This window comes from Oncorhynchus tshawytscha, linkage group LG04 (assembly GCF_018296145.1).
Source record: "Oncorhynchus tshawytscha isolate Ot180627B linkage group LG04, Otsh_v2.0, whole genome shotgun sequence".
Lineage (NCBI taxonomy): Eukaryota > Metazoa > Chordata > Actinopteri > Salmoniformes > Salmonidae > Oncorhynchus > Oncorhynchus tshawytscha.
Window position 1 is genome coordinate 6870936 of NC_056432.1, and position 22500 is coordinate 6893435.

Consider the following 22500-nt stretch of genomic DNA (forward strand, 5'->3'; position numbering starts at 1 on the left):
CTCAGACCCAAACCACAACACAACCCAACAGACCCCACATGTCAGCTCCCCTGACAACCCCCACACATCCACTGAGGACACACAAAAGCCTTGTGCTCCTCATTGACTCAAATGGCAAATATATTCAAGAGGATTAACTTTTTCCCCAAACACAAAGTGGCTAAACTCTGGTGCACAAACACTGGGCTTGGAGCTGTTGTCAGAGGACATACCAGGGTCCCCCAGACACTTCATAATTCACACGGGCGTAAATGACCTGAACGCCCAGCAGGAAAGTGTGGCAAGAGCACTCAAGGGAGTGATTGAAAAAGCTTCTTCCACTTTCTCCAACGCACAAGTGGTTATCTCCACCCTGCTACCACGAAAATACTTTCCCCCTGCCACCATACAGTAGATGATTGCAACCATTTTACGAGACTGTGCCTCAAAACCTAATGTCTACCTGGCCCACCACTCCACCCTGGACTTGAACAGCCTTTACAACCAGGTCCACCTCTACAAGGAAGCAATCCCAACTTTTGCCAGGACCCTGAAGGACGTCACCCTCAACCGTAGTCCCAGGACCTCACACAGGAGCAACAGAGCACAGCCCAGACCACCCCGCCCAGACCAGCGAGACCCCCTCCTGAAGGACCTGCATCAAGAGAGCCCACACCCAGACCCCAGCATCACCAGCCACAACCCAACCAGCTCAGACCACCCCAAGCAAACCCTGGCCACACCCTATATAGGCCCCCCCATATCAGACCTATGTCCCTTCTGACCTATGCCCCTTCTGCCCACCCCATGACACCCGCCCCTGTGGCAAGGACCTTAACATGACAGCAGGACATATGCCCAGGCCGTGAGCAGAGCAATAGGCCCAATCCCCACTATTACACCCACCCAAGCCCCATCCTGCGACCTAAGAGGTATGTATCAGATGCTCAAAATGCTCTGCTCACACCTACTCTGACAGTCCGGGGCCTAAACCACACAGAAACAACACTAGACACTATGGAACACAAAGCTTTTACTTTCTCATCCTGGAATATACAAGGTCGGAGGTCATCTGCCTTTAACCTAATGAGCAGCAACCCAGACTTCATCAAAGAAATTGGAAATACAGACATTGTCATCCTACAAGAAACCTGATATAGAGGAGACAGACCTACTGGTTGCTCTCTAGGTTACAGAGAGCTGGTAGTCCCATCCACCACACTACCAGGTGGGTGGTATAGAGGAGATGGACCCACTGGTTGCCCTCTAGGTTACAGAGAGCTGGTAGTCCCATCCACCACACTACCAGGTGGGTGGTATAGAGGAGATGGACCCACTGGTTGCCCTCTAGGCTACAGAGAGCTGGTAGTCCCATCCACTACCAGGTGGGAAACAGGAAAGAGACTCAGGGGGTATGCTAATATGGTATAAAGCAGACCTAACCCACTCTATTAAATCATTTAAAACAGGAACATTTGACATCTGGCTAGAAATGAATAAGGAAATTATCTTAACAGAGAAACATTTCCTCATGTGTGCTACCGATAACCTCCACTAGAATCCCCATACTTTAAAGATGACAGCTTCTCCATCCTGGAGGGGGAAATCAACATTGTCATCAAAGCCAAAGGAACAGTAAATATTTAGAAATGCTATGGATCGAAGGAATGTGTGGAAACCTACCAAAAAACAATTAGGCAACAACAAATTCAATCCCTTCTAGACAATTTCCTGGACAAAATGTTAAACTGTTATAGTGAAGGTGTAAACTTGGCAGTAGAAAACCTAAACAGTATATTTAACCTCTCAGCTTCCCCATTAAATCTAAAAACGTCAAGCAGACAACCTAAGAAAATTACCAACAATGACAAATGGTTTGATGAAGAATGCAAAAACCTAAGAAAGAAATTGAGAAACCTGTCCAACCAAAAACATAGAGACACAGAAAACCTGAGTCTACGCCTTCACTATGGTGAATCACTAAAACAATACAGAAATACACTACGGAAAAAGAAGGAACAGCACGTCAGAAATCAGCTCAATGTAATTGAAGAATCCATAGACTCTAACCACTTCTGGGAAAATAGGCAAACTCTAAACAACAACACGAAGAGTTATCTATCCAAAACGGATATATACAGTATAGATAAACCACTTCTCCAATCTTTTTGGCTCTATAACAAAGAATTAAGAGCAAAAACATATAGATGATCAAATACAAATCTTAGAATCAACTATTAAAGACGACCAGAACCCACTGGATCTCCAATTACATTGAATGAACTACAGGTCAAAATGCAAACACTCCAGCCCCAAAAGGCCTGTGGGGTTGATGGTATCCTACATGAAATTATAAAATTATAAAATATACAGACCACAAATTCCAATGGCCTATTCTTAAACTCTTCAACATCATCTGTAGCTCTGGCATCTTCCTCAATATTTGGAACCAAGGAGTGATCACCCCAATCCACAAAAAGTAGAGACAAATTTGACCCCAATAACTACTGTGGGATATGTGTCAACAGTAACCTTGGGAAAATCCTCTGCATTATCATTAACAGCAGACTCATACATTTCTTCAGCAAAAACAATGTACTGAGCAAATGTCAAATTGGCTTTTTACCAAATGATCGTACGACAGACCACGTATTCACCCTGCACACCGTAATTGACAACCAAACAAACCAAAACAAAGGCAAAGTCTTCTCATGCTTTGTTGATTTCAAAAAAGCTTTCGACTCAATTTGGCATGAGGGTCTGCTATACAAACTGATGGAAAGTGGTGTTGGGGGGAAAAACATACGACATTATAAAATCCATGTACACACACAACAAGTGTGGGGTTAAAATTGCCAAAAGAAACACACGTCTTTTTACAGGGCCTGGGGGTGAGAAAGGGATGCAGTTTAAGCCCCACTCTCTTTAACATATATATCAATGAATTGGCGAGGGCACTAGAACAGTCTGCAGCACCCGGCCTCACCCTACTAGAATCTGAAGTAAAATGTCTACTGTTTGTTGATGATCTGGTGCCTCAGTACTCAACCAAGGAGGGCCTACAGCAGCACCTAGATCTTCTGCACAGATTCTGTCAGACCTGGGCCCTGACAGTAAATCTCAGTAAGACAAAGATAATGTTGTTCCAAAAAAGGTCCAGTTGCCAGGCCCCGAACCCAGTTTCCACCTAGACACTGTTGCCCTAGAGCACACAAAAAACGATACATACCTCGGCCTAAACATCAGCGCCACAGGTAACTTCCACAAAGGTGTGGACGATCAAAAGGAACATCAAATTTGACATACCAATTAGAATCTGGCTAAAAATATTTGAATCAACCTTTATTGTTGTGAGGTTTGGGATCCGCTTACCAACCAAGAATTCACAAAATGGGATAAACACCAAAAATATCCTCAGTGTACAACGTAAAACACCAAATAACGCATGCAGAGCAGAGTTAGGCCGATACCCTCTAATTATCAAAATCCAGAAAAGAGCCGTTAAATTGTACAACCACCTAAAAGGAAGTGATTCCCAAACCTTCTATAACAAAGCCATCAGCTACAGAGGAACGAAACTGGAGAAGAGTCCCCTAAGCAAGCTGGTCCTGGGGCTCTGTTCACAAACACAAACACACCCCACAGAGCCCCAGGACAGCAGCACAATTAGACCCAACCAAATCATGAGTAAACAACAAGATAATTACATGACACATTGGAAAGAATTGACAAAAATACAGAGCAAACTAGAAGGCTATTTGGCCCTAAACAGAGAGTACACAGCGGCAGAATACCTGACCACTGTGACTGACCCAAATTTAAGGAAATCTTTGACTACAGGCAGACCTGGCTGTCAAGAGAAGACAGGCTTCCCATGCCAATAAACCCCCTTAAATTGAAATTGAATTGATAGAAAGAGGGAGCCAGGGAGAGATAAAGACTACACTTAACATACTGCTGTTGTCAGTACCACAGTCAAGGAAAGTCAATATATGCTATTATATCCTGATGTCACAAGCACAAACATACAGTGCCTTCGGAAAGTATTGACTTTTTCCACATTTTGGTACGTTACAGCCTTATTTTAAAACATATTCAATTGTTTTTTCCCCTCAATATACAGTACACACAATACCCCATAATAACAAAGCAAAAACAGTTATAATTTATTAATTTTTTTAAATATAAATGTTAAAAAAAATCAAATATCACATTAGTATTCAGACCCTTTACTTTTGGACCTTTGGCAGTGATTACAGCCTCGAGTCTTCTTGGGTATGACGCTACAAGCTTGGCACACCTGTATTTGGGGAGTTTCTCCCGTTCTTCTCTGCAGATCCTCTCAAATTCTGTCAGGTTGGATGGGGAGCGTTGCTGCACAGATATTTTCAGGTCTCTCCAGTGATGTTCGATCAGGTTCAAGTCCGGGCTCTGCCTAGGCCTCTCAAGGACATTCAGAGAATTGCCCTGAAGTCACTCCTGCGTTGTCTTGGCTGTGTGCTTCGGGTCGTTGTCCTGTTGGAAGGTGAAACAACACCCCAGTCTGAGGTCCTGAGCGCTCTGGAGCAGGTTTTCATCAAGGATCTCTCTGTACTTTGCTCTGTTCATCTTTACCTTGATCCTGACTAGTCTCCCAGTCCCAGTCTCTGCCGCTGAAAAACATCCCCACAGCATGACGCTGCCACCACAATGCTTCACCGTAGGGATGGTGCCAGACGTGATGCTTGGCATACAGGCCAGCGTGTTCAATCTTGGTTTCATCAGACCAGAGAATCTTGTTTCTCATGGTCTGAGAGTCTTTAGGTGCGTTTTGGTAAAACTCCAAGCAGGCTGTCATGTGCCTTTTACTGAGGAGTGGCTTCCATCTTGTCATTCTACCATAAAAGCCTGATTGGTGGAGTGCTGCAGAGATAGCTGTCTTTCTGGAAGGTTCTCCCTACAGAGGAACTCCAGAGCTCTATCAGAGTGACCATCGGGTTCTTTGTCACCTCCCTGATCAAGGCCCTTCTCCCCCTATTGCTCAGTTTGGCATTTAAGAATTATGGAGGCCACTGTGTTCTTGGGGACCTTCAATGCTGCAGAAGTGTTTTGGTGCCCTTCCCCAGAGCTGTGCCTCGACACAATCCTGTCTCTGAGCTCTACGGACAATTGCTGCGACTTCATGGCTTGGTTTTTGCTCTGACATGCACTGTCAACTGTGGGACCTTATATAGACAGGTGTGTGCCTTTCCAAAACATGTCCAATCCATTTAATTTAGCACAGTTGGACTTCAATCAAGTTGTAGAAACATCTCAAGGATGATCAATGGAAACAGGATGCACCTGAGCTCAATTTTGAGTTTCATAGCAAAGGGTCTGAATCCTTATGTAAATAAGGGGGGGGGATGTTTTGTAAATTTGTCAAAGCACCCTTGACCTTTACATTTTTTAAAATCCATTTTAGATTAAAGCTGTAATGTAACAAAATGTGGAAAAAGTCAAGGGGTCTGAATACTTTCCGAATGCATGGTTTATACTACACCACTTCATCACACCTCTCTTCTGCTGTAGGTTCACAGAGATGTGGGATTGTGAGGAAGTGGAGGACGATGACGAAGAGGAGGCGTCAGGAGAGAGACAGAACTCGTCTGGAGGACGCTCCGTCAGGGAGAAGTAGTCTGGCAGGAAGTCACTGTAGTGCTGCTGCAGCTGCTTCACAGACTGGCCTGAGAACACACAAGGGAAGGATGAGAAACCACACACACACACACACACACACACACACACACACACACACACACACACACACACACACACACACACACACACACACACACACACACTTACCATGCACACACAGAAACACACCTTACCCCACACACACACATACCTTACCAACACACACACACACATACACACACACACACCTTACCATGCGCACACACACATACACACACAGAAACACACCTTACCATGCACACACAGAAACACACCTTACCATGCACACACACACACACAGAAACACACAGAAACGCACAAACCCACACCTCACCATGCGCACAGAAACACACACACACACACACACACACACACACAGAAACACACACAAACAGAAACACACACAAACGCACAGAAACACACACACACACACACACACACACACACACACACACACACACACCACAGAAACACACCTTACCATGCACACATAAACACACACACACACACACACACACACACACACATCAGCAATGTTAGTAGTATATGTGCACCATTGAGTCGTCCCAGGGGGGCGTGGCCACTAGAGGCCGGAGGGAAGTCAAACACATTCCGTCGTGTGATTCGCTGTCCCCTGGCCACGCCCCTACGACCATTCCCATCCAGACTGCCTGATAGGGCAGGTACGCCTGATCCCCCAGAGGAACACCTCTCCACCCCCAGGGGGTTCCTACGACGATACTCCCTCCATTTCAGAGTCTGGGGAGAGAGGTGGTGTCCTGTGGGGGAGGATGGGCGGAGGGGACGGGGGAATGGGGGGGATGACGGGGGAATGGGGGGGATGACGAAGTGGGTGTGAAAAGAGAAGGAGCCAAAAGAGGGGTGATGGTAGACAGGGAGATGAGAGAGGTTAGTTATCATGTGGAGGATTGGGGAAAGCAAGATTAAATGAGGAGAGAGAGGTCGACGAAGTGTACATGGTAGAAGGCAGAGGAAGAGGAAGGTTGAGAAAATGAGAGAGATGGGGTGAGTGTACATGGTAGAAGGCAGAGGATAAGAATAAGAAATGATTATGGATAAGAAGAAAAAGAAAGACGAGAGTCACTAAGAGAGTGTATCTGTTAAATCACCATGACTACAGTATATAACAGTATATCTGTTAAATCACCATGACTACAGTAAAAACAGTATATCTGTTAAATCACCATGACTACAGTATATCTGTTAAATCACCATGACTACAGTATATCTGTTAAATCACCATGACTACAGTATATCTGTTAAATCACCATGACTACAGTAAAAACAGTATATCTGTTAAATCACCATGACTACAGTATATCTGTTAAATCACCCTGACTACAGTATATCTGTTAAATCACCCTGACTACAGTATATAACAGTATATCTGTTAAATCACCATGACTACAGGAAAAACAGTATATCTGTTAAATCACCATGACTACAGTATATAACAATATATCTGTTAAATCACCCTGACTACAGTATATCTGTTAAATCGCCATGACTACAGTATATAACAATATATCTGTTAAATCACCCTGACTACAGTATATCTGTTAAATCGCCATGACTACAGTATATAACAGTATATCTGTTAAATCACCCTGACTACAGTATATCTGTTAAATCACCATGACTACAGTATATAACAGTATATCTATTAAATCACCCTGACTACAGTAAAAACAGTATATCTGTTAAATCACCCTGACTACAGTATATAACAGTATATCTGTTAAATCACCATGACTACAGTAAAAACAGTATATCTGTTAAATCACCATGACTACAGTATATAACAATATATCTGTTAAATCACCCTGACTACAGTATATAACAGTATATCTGTTAAATCACCATGACTACAGTATATCTGTTAAATCACCATGACTACAGTATATCTGTTAAATCACCCTGACTACAGTATATCTGTTAAATCACCCTGACTACAGTATATAACAGTATATCTGTTAAATCACCATGACTACAGTAAAAACAGTATATCTGTTAAATCACCATGACTACAGTATATCTGTTAAATCACCCTGACTACAGTATATAACAATATATCTGTTAAATCACCCTGACTACAGTATATCTGTTAAATCACCATGACTACAGTATATCTGTTAAATCACCATGACTATAGTATGTAACAGTATATCTGTTAAATCACCCTGACTACAGTACATAACAATATATCTGTTAAATCACCATGACTACAGTATATAACAATATATCTGTTAAATCACCATGACTACAGTATATCTGTTAAATCACCCTGACTACAGTATATCTGTTAAATCACCCTGACTACAGCATATCTGTTAAATCACCATGACTACAGTATATAACAATATATCTGTTAAATCACCATGACTACAGTATATCTGTTAAATCACCATGACTACAGTATATCTGTTGAATCACCATGACTACAGTATATCTGTTGAATCACCATGACTACAGTATACAACAGTATATCTGTTAAATCACCATGACTACAGTATATCTGTTAAATCACCCTGACTACAGTATATCTGTTAAATCACCCTGATTACAGTATATAACAGTATATCTGTTAAATCACCATGACTACAGTATATCTGTTAAATCACCATGACTACAGTATACAACAGTGTATCTGTTAAATCACCATGACTACAGTATGTCTGTTAAATCACGATAAGAGGTGAGTTGACCGCAAACAAATAACGTACAACAGAAATAAAATAACAAAAAAGACTGAAAGAAACCAGTAGAAGACACGAGGGGGACAGGACTGGCCAACCCATAATCCAACAACCTCACTGATACCATCACATCCATGACAACTCTTGACCGGAGACAGAGACACCTACCATGTTGTGTCGCGGACCCTGGTCCTCTGCTCCCCTCCACAAAGTCTGACGTCTCCTCGTATCGCAGTGAAATCTCACTGTCCTGGAGCACGACCGGCAGGACGGGGAGGGTCCCACGGTGGTAGTGCTGGTGACACTGACCCTGCACCTGGCCCTGGACCGGAGGCAGCATGGGGGGCACAGCACCCCGCTTCACCCCCTGGGGCGGAGGTGGAGGAGTGGGAGGCAGAGGGGCAGCCGCCAGTCGTGCTGGTGGTGGATGGGTATAATGGAGGGGCAGGAGCTCGGCCGACAGGGGGCAGGAGAGGCTGCGAGGAGTCTGGGGGCTGGGGGTGCAGGTAGAACAGGAAGTGGAGGTCAGCCCCTGGAGACGGACGGGGGAATAGCTACCCAGCGGCGAGGGCCGGACAGAGCCAGGGCCGAGCGGTGCCACCTCTGATACCATCCCACCCATCGTACCCCCACTCTGGCATCGACGCAAAGAGTCTTCCCATCGGTCGTCGCCGACTCCATCAGACCCCTCTGGACCTCCAGAAGGCCCTCCACCCCGCGCCTGCATCCCAGAAACGTAGCCCGTCAGCAGGGGAAGAATGGGCTTGGGCTGGGACAGCTTGGAGAACTGGTGGTGGAAGGTGAAGGGTTGAATGGGGAGGGTGGTAGGACGCTGGTCTTTAGTGTAGCGGACAACAGCAGAGCTGCACAAAGAGCTGGAGAGACCACCTGAAAGAAAGAAAGAAAGAAAGAAAGAGAGAAAGAAAGAAAGAGAGAAAGAAAGAAAGAAAGAAAGAAAGAAAGAAAGAAAGAGAGAAAGAGAGAAGGAGAGACAAGGTCAGTAAAGGTTAACCCATTTCTCTTGGCACAATTCTCAATTTTAGCTCTGTCATCATAATATACAAAGCATGTGTTATTCCCTGATAATAACTGATGACACAGGAAGTGTATCAGCCATTACACAGTCTGTATTACAAATGAATGAACATGTAGGGAAAATGAAGGTTAAGTTGAATTGATCCACAGAGACAAACACAAATTGCCCAGAAAGCTGCTAGTATCAACAGACTGATAGTCCTGATCACATACAGCCCAGACTGCCTTGTAACTAGAGACACAGTATACTGTGATAGGCAGGTACACACACACACACACACACACCTGGAGAATACTGCGTCAGTCTGTCCTAAAGCAGAAACACCAAAGAACAGCCTTTTTTCCAGTATTCTCTTCTTTCTGTCTCTCTGTGTATCCGTATCAGTGTGTGAGCATGTACTGTAGCGTGTCAGTGTGTGTGTGTGTGTGTGTTGTATTCCTCGATCTGGTCGCTGCGTGAGCAACGGGGGTGTGTGTGACGTCAGCAGCAACATTGCGCAAGCTGTTTATGCTCTGCCACGGAATGTCAGTCAGCCTGGATGCAGTAACACATCTCAGCCACAGAGGCAGTATTGAGTCATGAGTACTGTCCTCTGACTGGAAAAAATCTCTCCCTCTCTTCCTCTCCTCCCTTCCCCTCTCCCTCTCCTCCCTTCCTCTCCCTCTCCTCCCTTCCTCTCCTATTTCATGAATGAATTGCTTATCCAGCTAAGGGTTTTTAGCCAGCTCATCTCTCCCTGTAGGCATCATTAGCTTAGTTTGGTTTAGTCTACTACATGATACTAGAATTTTCCCAATAACCATCATGACGTTGCTACAACCTAGCCTACGATTTAAAGTTCACAACGTAGGTGCACAGGTAGAAAGAAATTAGAGTCATCAAGGTGACAGACAGTGACACATTCAATAACACCTTGCACACTCTTGCCTGCATCTAGGTGATCTAGGGTTTAATCATTAGTCCAACAGTTGCAAACAAGAGTTTCTATTGGAAATATTCAGGTATGTTTATCCTCGTTTTAATTCCGTTTAAGAAATGTTTTTTTTTTCAACAGAATCAGTGGAATCAACACACCCTTGATTACACGCAAACACAGCCACAAATAACATAAACCGCATGATCACTTTGTTCGTTGTATAAATAATACCTTCTCGCATCTACGCTCTCTCCTGCTCTCACCTTTTCCTTTCGCTTGTGGACTTCAGCATACAATACAACAACTGCCTGTGACCAGGGGAATAAACCTTTCCAAACTTCAATAACATAACAGCTACACACAGCCTACATCGTTTTCACCATATTAACGTCATAGTCAACATAGCTACTAGAACTAACGCGTTAGTAAACCCGTTACAATCAAGCAGTAGTGTACAGCAAGCAGTTTAGCAGTTACACTGGGGGGCTCCGGTGGCAATAAATTAATACAACCAAAAGTTTACCTTGACTTGGAAGAGTTCCAGTGTTGGATAACCATAGCCAGGTTACTAACATAGATAGCATCTCTCTCTGTTTGAGCCGGGTGTTTGAATAGGCTAAACTAGCTAGCTGCATTCGCTAGCTAAGGGAAAGTGAAAAATATATTCTACAAAATATAGCTAGTTCCCTCTCTCTCTCTCTTTTGCTTCTACTTAATTTTGGAAGAAATTAATTTGTTAAAAACTGTTCAACTAGCTAGCTGTAGCTTATGCTTTCAGTACTAGATTCATTCTCTGATCATTTGATTGGGTGGACAACATATCAGTTCATGCTGCAAGAGCTCTGATAGGTTGGAGGACTACCTCTGGAAGTTGTCTTAATTACTGTGTAAGTCTGAGGAAGAGGGTAAAAACGATGAGCCTCCTAGGTTTTGTATTGAAGTCAATGTACCCAGAGGAGGACGGAAGCTAGCTGTCCTCCGGCTACACCATGGTGCTACAGAGTTCTGTTGAGGCAACTGTAGACCTTCAATGCAAAAGTGTGTTTTAATCAATTATTTGGTGACGTGTGAATATATTTAGTATAGTTTCATCTCAAAAGTACAGCTTTTTTAATGCTTTACTATTTTTATTTGTAAGACATTTACTGAGAAGGATGGTCCTCCCCTTCCTCCTCTGAGGAGCCTCCCCCGCAGCCACTGCGAAGCGTGGGTCCCGCCAACCACAAATGTTACTGAAAAATCATACCGTCGGCATTTCGAAATCCCCCCCCCCCGAATATTGTATTTGTATTTATTATGGAATCCCCATTAGTTCCTGCCAAAGCAGCAGCTACTCTTCCTGAGGTTTATTATGGATCCCCATTAGTTCCTGCCAAAGCAGCAGCTACTCTTCCTGAGGTTTATTATGGATCCCCATTAGTTCCTGCCAAAGCAGCAGCTACTCTTCCTGAGGTTTATTATGGATCCCCATTAGTTCCTGCCAAAGCAGCAGCTACTCTTCCTGAGGTTTATTATGGATCCCCATTAGTTCCTGCCAAAGCAGCAGCTACTCTTCCTGAGGTTTATTATGGATCCCCATTAGTTCCTGCCAAAGCAGCAGCTACTCTTCCTGAGGTTTATTATGGATCCCCATTAGTTCCTGCCAAAGCAGCAGCTACTCTTCCTGAGGTTTATTATGGATCCCCATTAGTTCCTGCCAAAGCAGCAGCTACTCTTCCTGAGGTTTATTATGGATCCCCATTAGTTCCTGCCAAAGCAGCAGCTACTCTTCCTGAGGTTTATTATGGATCCCCATTAGTTCCTGCCAAAGCAGCAGCTACTCTTCCTGGGGTTTATTATGTATCCCCATTAGTTCCTGCCAAAGCAGCAGCTACTCTTCCTGGGGTTTATTATGGATCCCCATTAGTTCCTGCCAAAGCAGCAGCTACTCTTCCTGGGGTTTATTATGTATCCCCATTAGTTCCTGCCAAAGCAGCAGCTACTCTTCCTGAGGTTTATTATGGATCCCCATTAGTTCCTGCCAAAGCAGCAGCTACTCTTCCTGAGGTTTATTATGGATCCCCATTAGTTCCTGCCAAAGCAGCAGCTACTCTTCCTGAGGTTTATTATGGATCCCCATTAGTTCCTGCCAAAGCAGCAGCTACTCTTCCTGAGGTTTATTATGGATCCCCATTAGTTCCTGCCAAAGCAGCAGCTACTCTTCCTGGGGTTTATTATGTATCCCCATTAGTTCCTGCCAAAGCAGCAGCTACTCTTCCTGGGGTTTATTATGGATCCCCATTAGTTCCTGCCAAAGCAGCAGCTACTCTTCCTGGGGTCCAGCAAAATGAAAGCAGTTTATACAATTTTAAAAATACATTCACAGATTTCGCAACACACTGTGTACCCTCAGGCCCCTCCTCCACCACTACCACACACAGTGTACCCTCAGGCCCCTACTCCACCACTACCACACACTGTGTGCCCTCAGGCCCCTCCTCCACCACTACCACATATCTACAACACACTGTGTTCCCTCAGGCCCCTCCTCCACCACTACCACATATCTACAACACACTGTGTACCCTCAGGCCCCTACTCCACCACTACCACATATCTACAACACACTGTGCCCTCAGGCCCCTACTCCACCACTACCACATATCTACAACACACTGTGTGCCCTCAGGCCCCTACTCCACCACTACCACATATCTACAACACACTGTGTGCCCTCAGGCCCCTACTCCACCACTACCACATATCTACAACACACTGTGCCCTCAGGCCCCTCCTCCACCACTACCACATATCTACAACACACTGTGTGCCCTCAGGCCCCTACTCCACCACTACCACATATCTACAACACACTGTGTGCCCTCAGGCCCCTACTCCACCACTACCACATATCTACAACACACAGTGTGCCCTCAGGCCCCTACTCCACCACTACCACATATCTACAACACACTGTGTGCCCTCAGGCCCCTACTCCACCACTACCACATATCTACAACACACTGTGTGCCCTCAGGCCCCTACTCCACCACTACCACATATCTACAACACACTGTGTGCCCTCAGGCCCCTACTCCACCACTACAACACACAGTGTACCCTCAGGCCCCTACTCCACCACTACCACATATCTACAACACACAGTGTACCCTCAGGCCCCTACTCCACCACTACCACATATCTACAACACACTGTGTGCCCTCAGGCCCCTACTCCACCACTACCACATATCTACAACACACAGTGTACCCTCAGGCCCCTACTCCACCACTACCACATATCTACAACACACAGTGTACCCTCAGGCCCCTACTCCACCACTACCACATATCTACAACACACAGTGTACCCTCAGGCCCCTACTCCACCACTACCACATATCTACAACACACAGTGTACCCTCAGGCCCCTACTCCACCACTACCACATATCTACAACACACCGTGTACCCTCAGGCCCCTACTCCACCACTACCACATATCTACAACACACAGTGTACCCTCAGGCCCCTACTCCACCACTACCACATATCTACAACACACAGTGTACCCTCAGGCCCCTACTCCACCACTACCACATATCTACAACACACTGTGTGCCCTCAGGCCCCTCCTCCACCACTACCACATATCTACAACACACTGTGTGCCCTCAGGCCCCTCCTCCACCACTACCACATATCTACAACACACTGTGTTCCCTCAGGCCCCTCCTCCACCACTACCACATATCTACAACACACTGTGTACCCTCAGGCCCCTACTCCACCACTACCACATATCTACAACACACTGTGCCCTCAGGCCCCTACTCCACCACTACCACATATCTACAACACACTGTGTGCCCTCAGGCCCCTACTCCACCACTACCACATATCTACAACACACTGTGTGCCCTCAGGCCCCTACTCCACCACTACCACATATCTACAACACACTGTGCCCTCAGGCCCCTCCTCCACCACTACCACATATCTACAACACACTGTGTGCCCTCAGGCCCCTACTCCACCACTACCACATATCTACAACACACTGTGTGCCCTCAGGCCCCTACTCCACCACTACCACATATCTACAACACACAGTGTGCCCTCAGGCCCCTACTCCACCACTACCACATATCTACAACACACTGTGTGCCCTCAGGCCCCTACTCCACCACTACCACATATCTGTGTGTGTGCCCTCAGGCCCCTACTCCACCACTACAACACACAGTGTACCCTCAGGCCCCTACTCCACCACTACCACATATCTACAACACACAGTGTACCCTCAGGCCCCTACTCCACCACTACCACATATCTACAACACACTGTGTGCCCTCAGGCCCCTTTCCACCACTTGTTATCTTTAGTGTACCCTCATGGCCCCTACTCCACCACTACCACATATCTACAACACACTGTGTGCCCTCAGGCCCCTACTCCACCACTACCACATATCTACAACACACTGTGTGCCCTCAGGCCCCATAGTCACCACTACTACAACACACTGTGTGCCCTCAGGCCCCTGTAGTCACCACTACCACATATCTACAACACACTGTGGAATAGGCCCCTCCACCACTACCACATATCTACAACACTGTGGAATAGAGGCCCCATGTAGTCATGTCTCACATATCTAGAACACTGTGTGCCCTCAGGCCCCTATCCACCACTACCACATATCTACAGTACTAAGTCCATGTAGTCATGGCTGTCCTTGTGTATGTATAGTGCGTCATGTTATCGTGTGTGTGTGTGTGTGTGTGTGTGTGTGTGTGTGTGTGGCTGTGTGTGTGCCAATGTTTGTGTTGCTTCACAGTCCCCGCTGTTCCATAAGGTGTATTTTCATTTGTTTTTTAAATGTAATTTTACTGCTTGCTTGTGTTACTTGATGTGGAATAGAGTTCCATGTAGTCATGGCTCTATGTAGTACTGTGGAATAGAGTTCCATGTAGTCATGGCTCTATGTAGTACTGTGGAATAGAGTTCCATGTAGTCATGGCTCTATGTAGTACTGTGGAATAGAGTTCCATGTAGTCATTGCTCTATGTAGTACTGTGGAATAGAGTTCCATGTAGTCATGGCTCTATGTAGTACTGTGGAATAGAGTTCCATGTAGTCATGTCTCTATGTAGTACTGTGGAATAGAGTTCCATGTAGTCATGGCTCTATGTATTACTGTGGAATAGAGTTCCATGTAGTCATGGCTCTATGTAGGACTGTGGAATAGAGTTCCATGTAGTCATGGCTCTATGTAGTACTGTGGAATAGAGTTCCATGTAGTCATGGCTCTATGTAGTACTGTGGAATAGAGTTCCATGTAGTCATGGCTCTATGTAGTACTGTGGAATAGAGTTCCATGTAGTCATGGCTCTATGTAGTACTGTGGAATAGAGTTACATGTAGTCATGGCTCTATGTAGTACTGTGGAATAGAGTTCCATGTAGTCATGTCTCTATGTAGTACTGTGTGCCTCCCATAGTCTGTATAAACGGTAAATACGCCTAAATGCCCTTATTTTACACTGTGTTAATGGATTCCCTTATTTTATACTGTTTGACATTATGTCCTTATTTTATACTGTATGACATTATGTCCTTATTTTATACTGTTTGACATTATGTCCTTATTTTATACTGTTTGACATTATGTCCTTATTTTCCCCTCCTTTTATCATCCTCTTTCAACCCCCTTCTCTCCTCCTCTCTCTCCTCTTTCAACCCCCTTCTCTCCTCCTCTCTCTCCCCTTTCAACCTCCCCTTCCTCTCTCTCCTCTTTCAACCTCCCCTTCTCTCTCCTCTTTCAACCCCTTCTCTCCTCCTAGTCATTTCAACCTCCCCTATCTCTCTCTCTTTCAACCTCCCCTTCCCCCTCTCTCCTCTTTCAACCTCCCCTTCCCCCTCTCTCCTCTTTCAACCTCCCCTTCCCCCTCTCTCCTCTTTCAACCTCCCCTTCTCTCTCCTCTTTCAACCCCCTTGTCTCTCCTCTTTCAACCCCCTTCTCTCCTCCTCTCTCTCCTTTCAACCTCCCCTTCCCCCTACTCTCCTGGAACCTCCCCTTCTCTCTCCTCTTTCAACCCCCTTCTCTCCTCCTCTCTACTTTCAACCTCCCCTTCCCCCTCTCTCTGTTTCAACCTCCCCTTCCCCCTCTCTCCTCTTTCAACCTCCCTCCTCTCTCCTCTTTCAACCTCCCCTTTTTATACTGTTTCAACCTCCCCTTCTCTCCTTTTCAACCCCTTCTTTTATACTGTTTGAACATTTCCCCCTGTCCTTTTCATTTTCTACTCTTTGAACCCCCTTATGTCCTTATTTTATTTCAACCTCCCCTTTGACATTATGTCCTTATTTTCTACTCTTTCAACCTCCCCTTCTCTCTCCTCTTTCAACCCCCTTCTCTCTCCTCTTTCAACCCCCTTCTCTCCTCCTCTCTCTCCCCTTTCAACCTCCCCTTCCCCCTCTCTCCTCTTTCAACCTCCCCTTCTCTCTCCTCTTTCAACCCCCTTCTCTCCTCCTCTCTCTCCCCTTTCAACCTCCCCTTCCCCCTCTCTCCTCTTTCAACCTCCCCTTCCCCCTCTCTCCTCTTTCAACCTCCCCTTCTCTCTCCTCTTTCAACCCCCACTTCTCCACTTCTCTCTCATCTATGATTCATCTCTCGTTCTCCCCCCATCACTCATTAATATGTATCATTCCAGACAGTGCAGTATATATTATAATAGCTCCTGTTTTGTATTATTATCATATATTCCAATAGTGTATTGGATTCGTAACATTCAAACAGTGTATAAACAGAAGTGACGTTGACACTGTGCTAGTTGCCATGAAATAAATATTCTATCCTCGTTATAGCCCCCCCCCCATGTCCTCCATATCCCCTGGCTTTAATCCCAGCCCTCCTAACACTCCATATTCTCAACCTAAACTAAAAGGCTGTCTCCCTGTTTTACTGTGACAAAGTGTCTGTACATCTGTGTTGGCCACTCTAGGGTGACTGGAATGTGTGTTTTTCCCCCCTCTGTCCTCTCTCTCTCCCATTGGACTGAAGCACTAATATGCTAATATGCTCTCTCGGAGTCCCTCCCACATTGGGAACAGCTGGGCCAGTCTGTCTGTCCTACTAGAACATTCCATTCGGAGTCCTCTGACACTCAATGTTCCGCAGAGAAATTCTTAGGAATTTCAAACGCTTTCGAAACACTGTCACTTTAGTCCTGAGGCCTGGAAAGGACACGTTTAAGGACCAAAGCTTTACTATCAGCAGGGATAAACACTCCAACTCTCTGTCACTGTAGTTTTAGTCCTGAGGCCTGGAAAGGACACGTTTAAGGACCAAAGCTTTATTATCAGCAGGGATAAACACTCCAACTCTCTGTCACTGTAGTTTTAGTCCTGAGGCCTGGAAAGGACACGTTAAAAGGACCAAAGCTTTACTATCAGCAGGGATAAACACTCCAACTCTCTGTCACTGTAGTTTTAGTCCTGAGGCCTGGAAAGGACACATCAAGGACCAAAGCGCTATTTTCAGAAGGGACAGAAGGGACAGTATATCTGGTCACAGCGATTCATACCTGTTCAAACATAATATGGAAAGGAAAGATATTGCATAAAGCACGTAGACAACCAAACTAGTTGATACATAGAGTAGACTGGGGAAATAAACACTGTCCACAAAACACCCTATAGCACTAGACCCTCAGAAGCTGTGTATGTAGCTAGAGTATGGCTCAGCGAAGGCTGTTCTCTGCAGTACAAACTACAGTCCTATTCGTCTCACGTTCACCACAGTTCCCCTTGCTACCCAGTTCCTTTGCTGACAAAGTTTACAACACTATATGATTAAAGTGAGTTTCAGTAGCCTACGCACACACACACACACACACACACAAAACACACACACACACACAACACACAACACACACAAAAAACACACAGCACTTTTCCCTGTCCCCAGTTCTCTTCAAACAAGAAGTTAGATAAGTTACACAGACTGACTCACCTCTTACCAGCTGTGTTATGTAATAATACGCACAAACAGCCAAACTTTCACTATCATACCACTGCACTTATCAATGATCAACCAAACAACCTCAGCCAATGACCCTTGACCCTATGCAACAGGAAGCACATCATTTTAATGGATCTCCTGGCCACAAAGGCGCCAAATAAACAAATAAACAAAAAAGATACGTTGCATCAACGGTTTGCCTGCAACATCAACAATCAGGCATCAGATTGCTATATCGTACGATGTGGTTGGCTGCTATGTTAAATAGATCATCAGATTGCTATATCGTACGATGTGGTTGGCTGCTATGTTAAATAGATCATCAGATTGCTATATCGTACGATGTGGTTGGCTGCTATGTTAAATAGATCATCAGATTGCTATATCGTACGATGTGGTTGGCTGCTATGTTAAATAGATCATCAGATTGCTATATCGTACGATGTGGTTGGCTGCTATGTTAAATAGATCATCAGATTGCTATATCGTACGATGTGGTTGGCTGCTATGTTAAATAGATCATCAGATTGCTATATCGCTGTGGTTGGCTGCTATGTTAAATAGATCATCAGATTGCTATTTCATCGATGTGGTTGGCTGCTATGTTAAATAGATCATCAGATTGCTATATGTGGTTGGCTGCTATGTTAAATAGATCATCAGATTGCTGTTAAATAGATCATCAGATTGCTATATCGTACGATGTGGTTGGCTGCTATGTTAAATAGATCATCAGATTGCTATATCATACGATGTGGTTGGCTGATATGCTAAATACCTATCCACGCATTGTGACATCTGGCAGGCGACTGCAACGTAGTCAGGCTGGAACATGGCCATAATCGTTTTATATAATTATAGCTCCTAATAGGTGCTCTTCTTCTCTTCTTACCTTCAGCCGTGGAGCGTGTTTCACTGGCGCCACCACCAGGGCGGTCCACACTGCCCTGGCTGGAGCAGCGCTGGAAGGGCACACTGTGGCTCGGACCCTGACCCAGGTTCTCCAGGATGGGGGAGAAGTCGGCCGAGGAGTGGGAGTGGGCCGAGGAGTGGGAGTGGCCCGAGGAGTGGGAGTGGCCCGAGGAGTGGGCCGAGGAGTGGGAGTGGCCCGAGGAGTGGGAGTGGTCCGAGGAGGGGCCGAGGAGTGGGAGTGGGCCGAGGAGTGGGAGTGGGCCGAGGAGGGGAGTGGGTCGAGGAGTTGGAGTGGGCCGAGGAGTGGGAGTGGGCCGAGTGGGTGGAGGAGAAGGGATCTGAACATCCCCCCGTCCTGAGAGAAGGAGAGCCAGTGCTTCCTCTGTTTTTCCTCTTGCTCCTGGCGATCTCAGCGAAGGAAGTGACCCGTGGCGGAGTGGGAGGGCCGAGGGGGACGGCGCCCTCACTGAGATGAACAGGGCAGCTCAGCATGCGCTCCAATGAGCCAAGCCGAGGGGGCGGGGACTTGTCCAGGTTCCGGTCGTAGCTACGGGAACGGGGAGTCCCGCCTCCGATGGGTCCTCGGTCAACCACGGGAGGGGAGATGTTAATGTACACCTGTCCCTCGATGATGAGGTCTGAACAGGCTCCACCCAACTGCTGCTGCTCCCTCTTCTTCCTCTCCTCTTCCTCGTCATCATCCTCTTCCTCATTTTCATCACGCTGTGGAGAGAGAGGGACAGAGACGGGTTAGATCCAAGTTCACCAAGCCTCCAATAGCCACAGCCACTCCACTTATGGAGTCTATACCGGTACAACAACAATGATTCAACTGGTCAACTAAACATCAAGACTTTTCATTAATTTAATCTTCACCGTAATATTTTTTCTCTGATTCAGTAAGTTACTGATGTTACCTTTAAGTCCCAAGAGATACTTTTGATGACAGAATAGGTCCTTGAGAGCCAACCATGTTTAATTTATTTATTTATTATTTAACCAAGCAAGTCAGTTAAGAACAAATTCTTATTTACAATGACGGCCTACACCGACGCTGGGCCAACTGTTCGCCGCCCTACGGGACTCCCAATCACAGCCGGTTGTGACACAGCCTGGATACGAACTAGGATGCCTGTAGTGACGCCTCTAGACGCCACTGAGATGCAGTGCCTTAGACCGCTGCACCACTCTGTGGCCCCAATAATAGCATGGATATCCTCAGACTGCAGCACTGATAGCTACTGTAAATAGAACTATCTTTATTGGGTCAACAACACACCCACTGAAGGCACGTAGACAGAATCTGGGACAGACACACTCTCCAGGAATACACTCTTACAGGATTCCCAGCTGCCTCAGTGCAACGGTAATAGATGGTAGTAATGGTCTATTACGTCGCCTGGCCCGGGACTTAAACCAGCAATTAAACGTGCCAATTCTGTCAAACAAACAGGTGTAACGTGTTTCCATTCAAAAAGATGACCGCATTAAGCTATTGTTATTGTAAATAAGAATTTGTTCTTTAAAACCGACTTGCCTAGTTAAATAAAAAGGTAATTAAAAAAAAACTATTTAATTATTAATTTAAAAATATATATTTTCACTGAATCAGGGATAATGTACACAGACACTTCGGCTTTATAGCCTTATTTAATGTGTAGGTACAATTTAGTTTAAATTCAAAACAGCATTTATAAAGAACGACAGATGAGTAGCAGTTGGTTCTAATCAGGGTTGATGGCCCCTCTTGTCTACCTGTATACAAATTAGTCACAAACAAATACAGAATAATGGGCTATGGGACCAGGCAGGAAGGGCAACTCCCAAATCAACCCCCCCAGGTGTCCGCTCACCTAAATACATCATGTCAATTCATGAGACAGCCCACCACAAAGAACATCAGGCACAGCTCTGTTCGTAAATATGTGGGCTGGCCAGTGAGTGTCCAAGATGGGGAGGACGTCTACTATAGCGACAGTAGTGTGATGGTCTAGATGGGTGTTTTTAATTTTGTATTTAAAAAAAAAATTCAAACGATATGCAAAATCTGATATGGACAGTGTTTCTTGTATAACGGTCTAAATTTGGCTTATAGGAAGGAGAAGGAAATCGAATTATTTGTTTAAACTGTGTGGAGAATAGAATGTATAAAATCCACATGGCTTCTCTTCGGAGTTATTTGTTGTCATAGTTACCTCCTCTACGTGGTGGATGAACTTTTTTTCCCATCCCGACGCGACCTAATTCATGAACAGAATGATGTGGTTCTGTATCTCTCAACTGGTGAGGTGATATCTTTACGTGTTATTTAGTGGGGTTTATGTTTTCCAAGGCGCACTTTCAAAGAGCGGGATGTTTTTATAAATCTGATCACAAGAACACCGTAAAATGTCAATAACTCTTGAAATAATCTGTCTGTAAACAATTGTTGGAAAAATAACAAAGTAGACGTCCTAACCGACTTGCGAAAACTATAGTTTGTTAACAAGAAATTTGTGGAGGGATTAAAAAATGAGTTTTAATGACTCCAACCTAAGTGTATGTAAACTTCCGACTTCAACTGTATCAACTCCTTTAGTAGTGAAAATTATACATTACTTTACCGAATAGGTTCTAGAAGTCGGAGGTCAACGAGGGTACAGTACCAGTCAAACGTTTAGACACACCTACTAACCAGATGGGTTCTAGAAGTCGGAGGTCAACGAGGGTACAGTACCAGTCAAACGTTTAGACACACCTACTAACCAGATGGGTTCTAGAAGTCGGAGGTCAAGGAGGGTACAGTACCAGTCAAACGTTTAGACACACCTACTAACCAGATGGGTTCTAGAAGTCGGAGGTCAAGGAGGGTACAGTACCAGTCAAACGTTTAGACACACCTACTAACCAGATGGGTTCTAGAAGTCGGAGGTCAACGAGGGTACAGTACCAGTCAAACGTTTAGACACACCTACTAACCAGATGGGTTCTAGAAGTCGGAGGTCAACGAGGGTACAGTACCAGTCAAACGTTTAGACACACCTACTAACCAGATGGGTTCTAGAAGTCGGAGGTCAACGAGGGTACAGTACCAGTCAAACGTTTAGACACACCTACTAACCAGATGGGTTCTAGAAGTCGGAGGTCAACGAGGGTACAGTACCAGTCAAACGTTTAGACACACCTACTAACCAGATGGGTTCTAGAAGTCGGAGGTCAACGAGGGTACAGTACCAGTCAAACGTTTAGACACACCTACTAACCA

At 45.3% G+C, this 22500-nt stretch overlaps 1 protein-coding gene across 1 annotated transcript in view; it reads right to left on the reverse strand.

Annotated features, from left to right (window-relative positions):
• The window catches only part of LOC112249422 (iporin), a 60881-nt gene that overhangs the window by 10024 nt on the left and 28357 nt on the right, over positions 1-22500 (reverse strand). The window contains exons 4-8 of the mRNA XM_042321251.1: positions 19261-19979; positions 9514-9518; positions 8562-9281; positions 6231-6455; positions 5514-5684 (exon numbers count right to left, since the gene is read on the reverse strand). Of these exons, the coding sequence (XP_042177185.1) occupies positions 5514-5684; positions 6231-6455; positions 8562-9281; positions 9514-9518; positions 19261-19979 (1840 nt within the window). The remainder of the gene's footprint in view (positions 1-5513; positions 5685-6230; positions 6456-8561; positions 9282-9513; positions 9519-19260; positions 19980-22500) is intronic.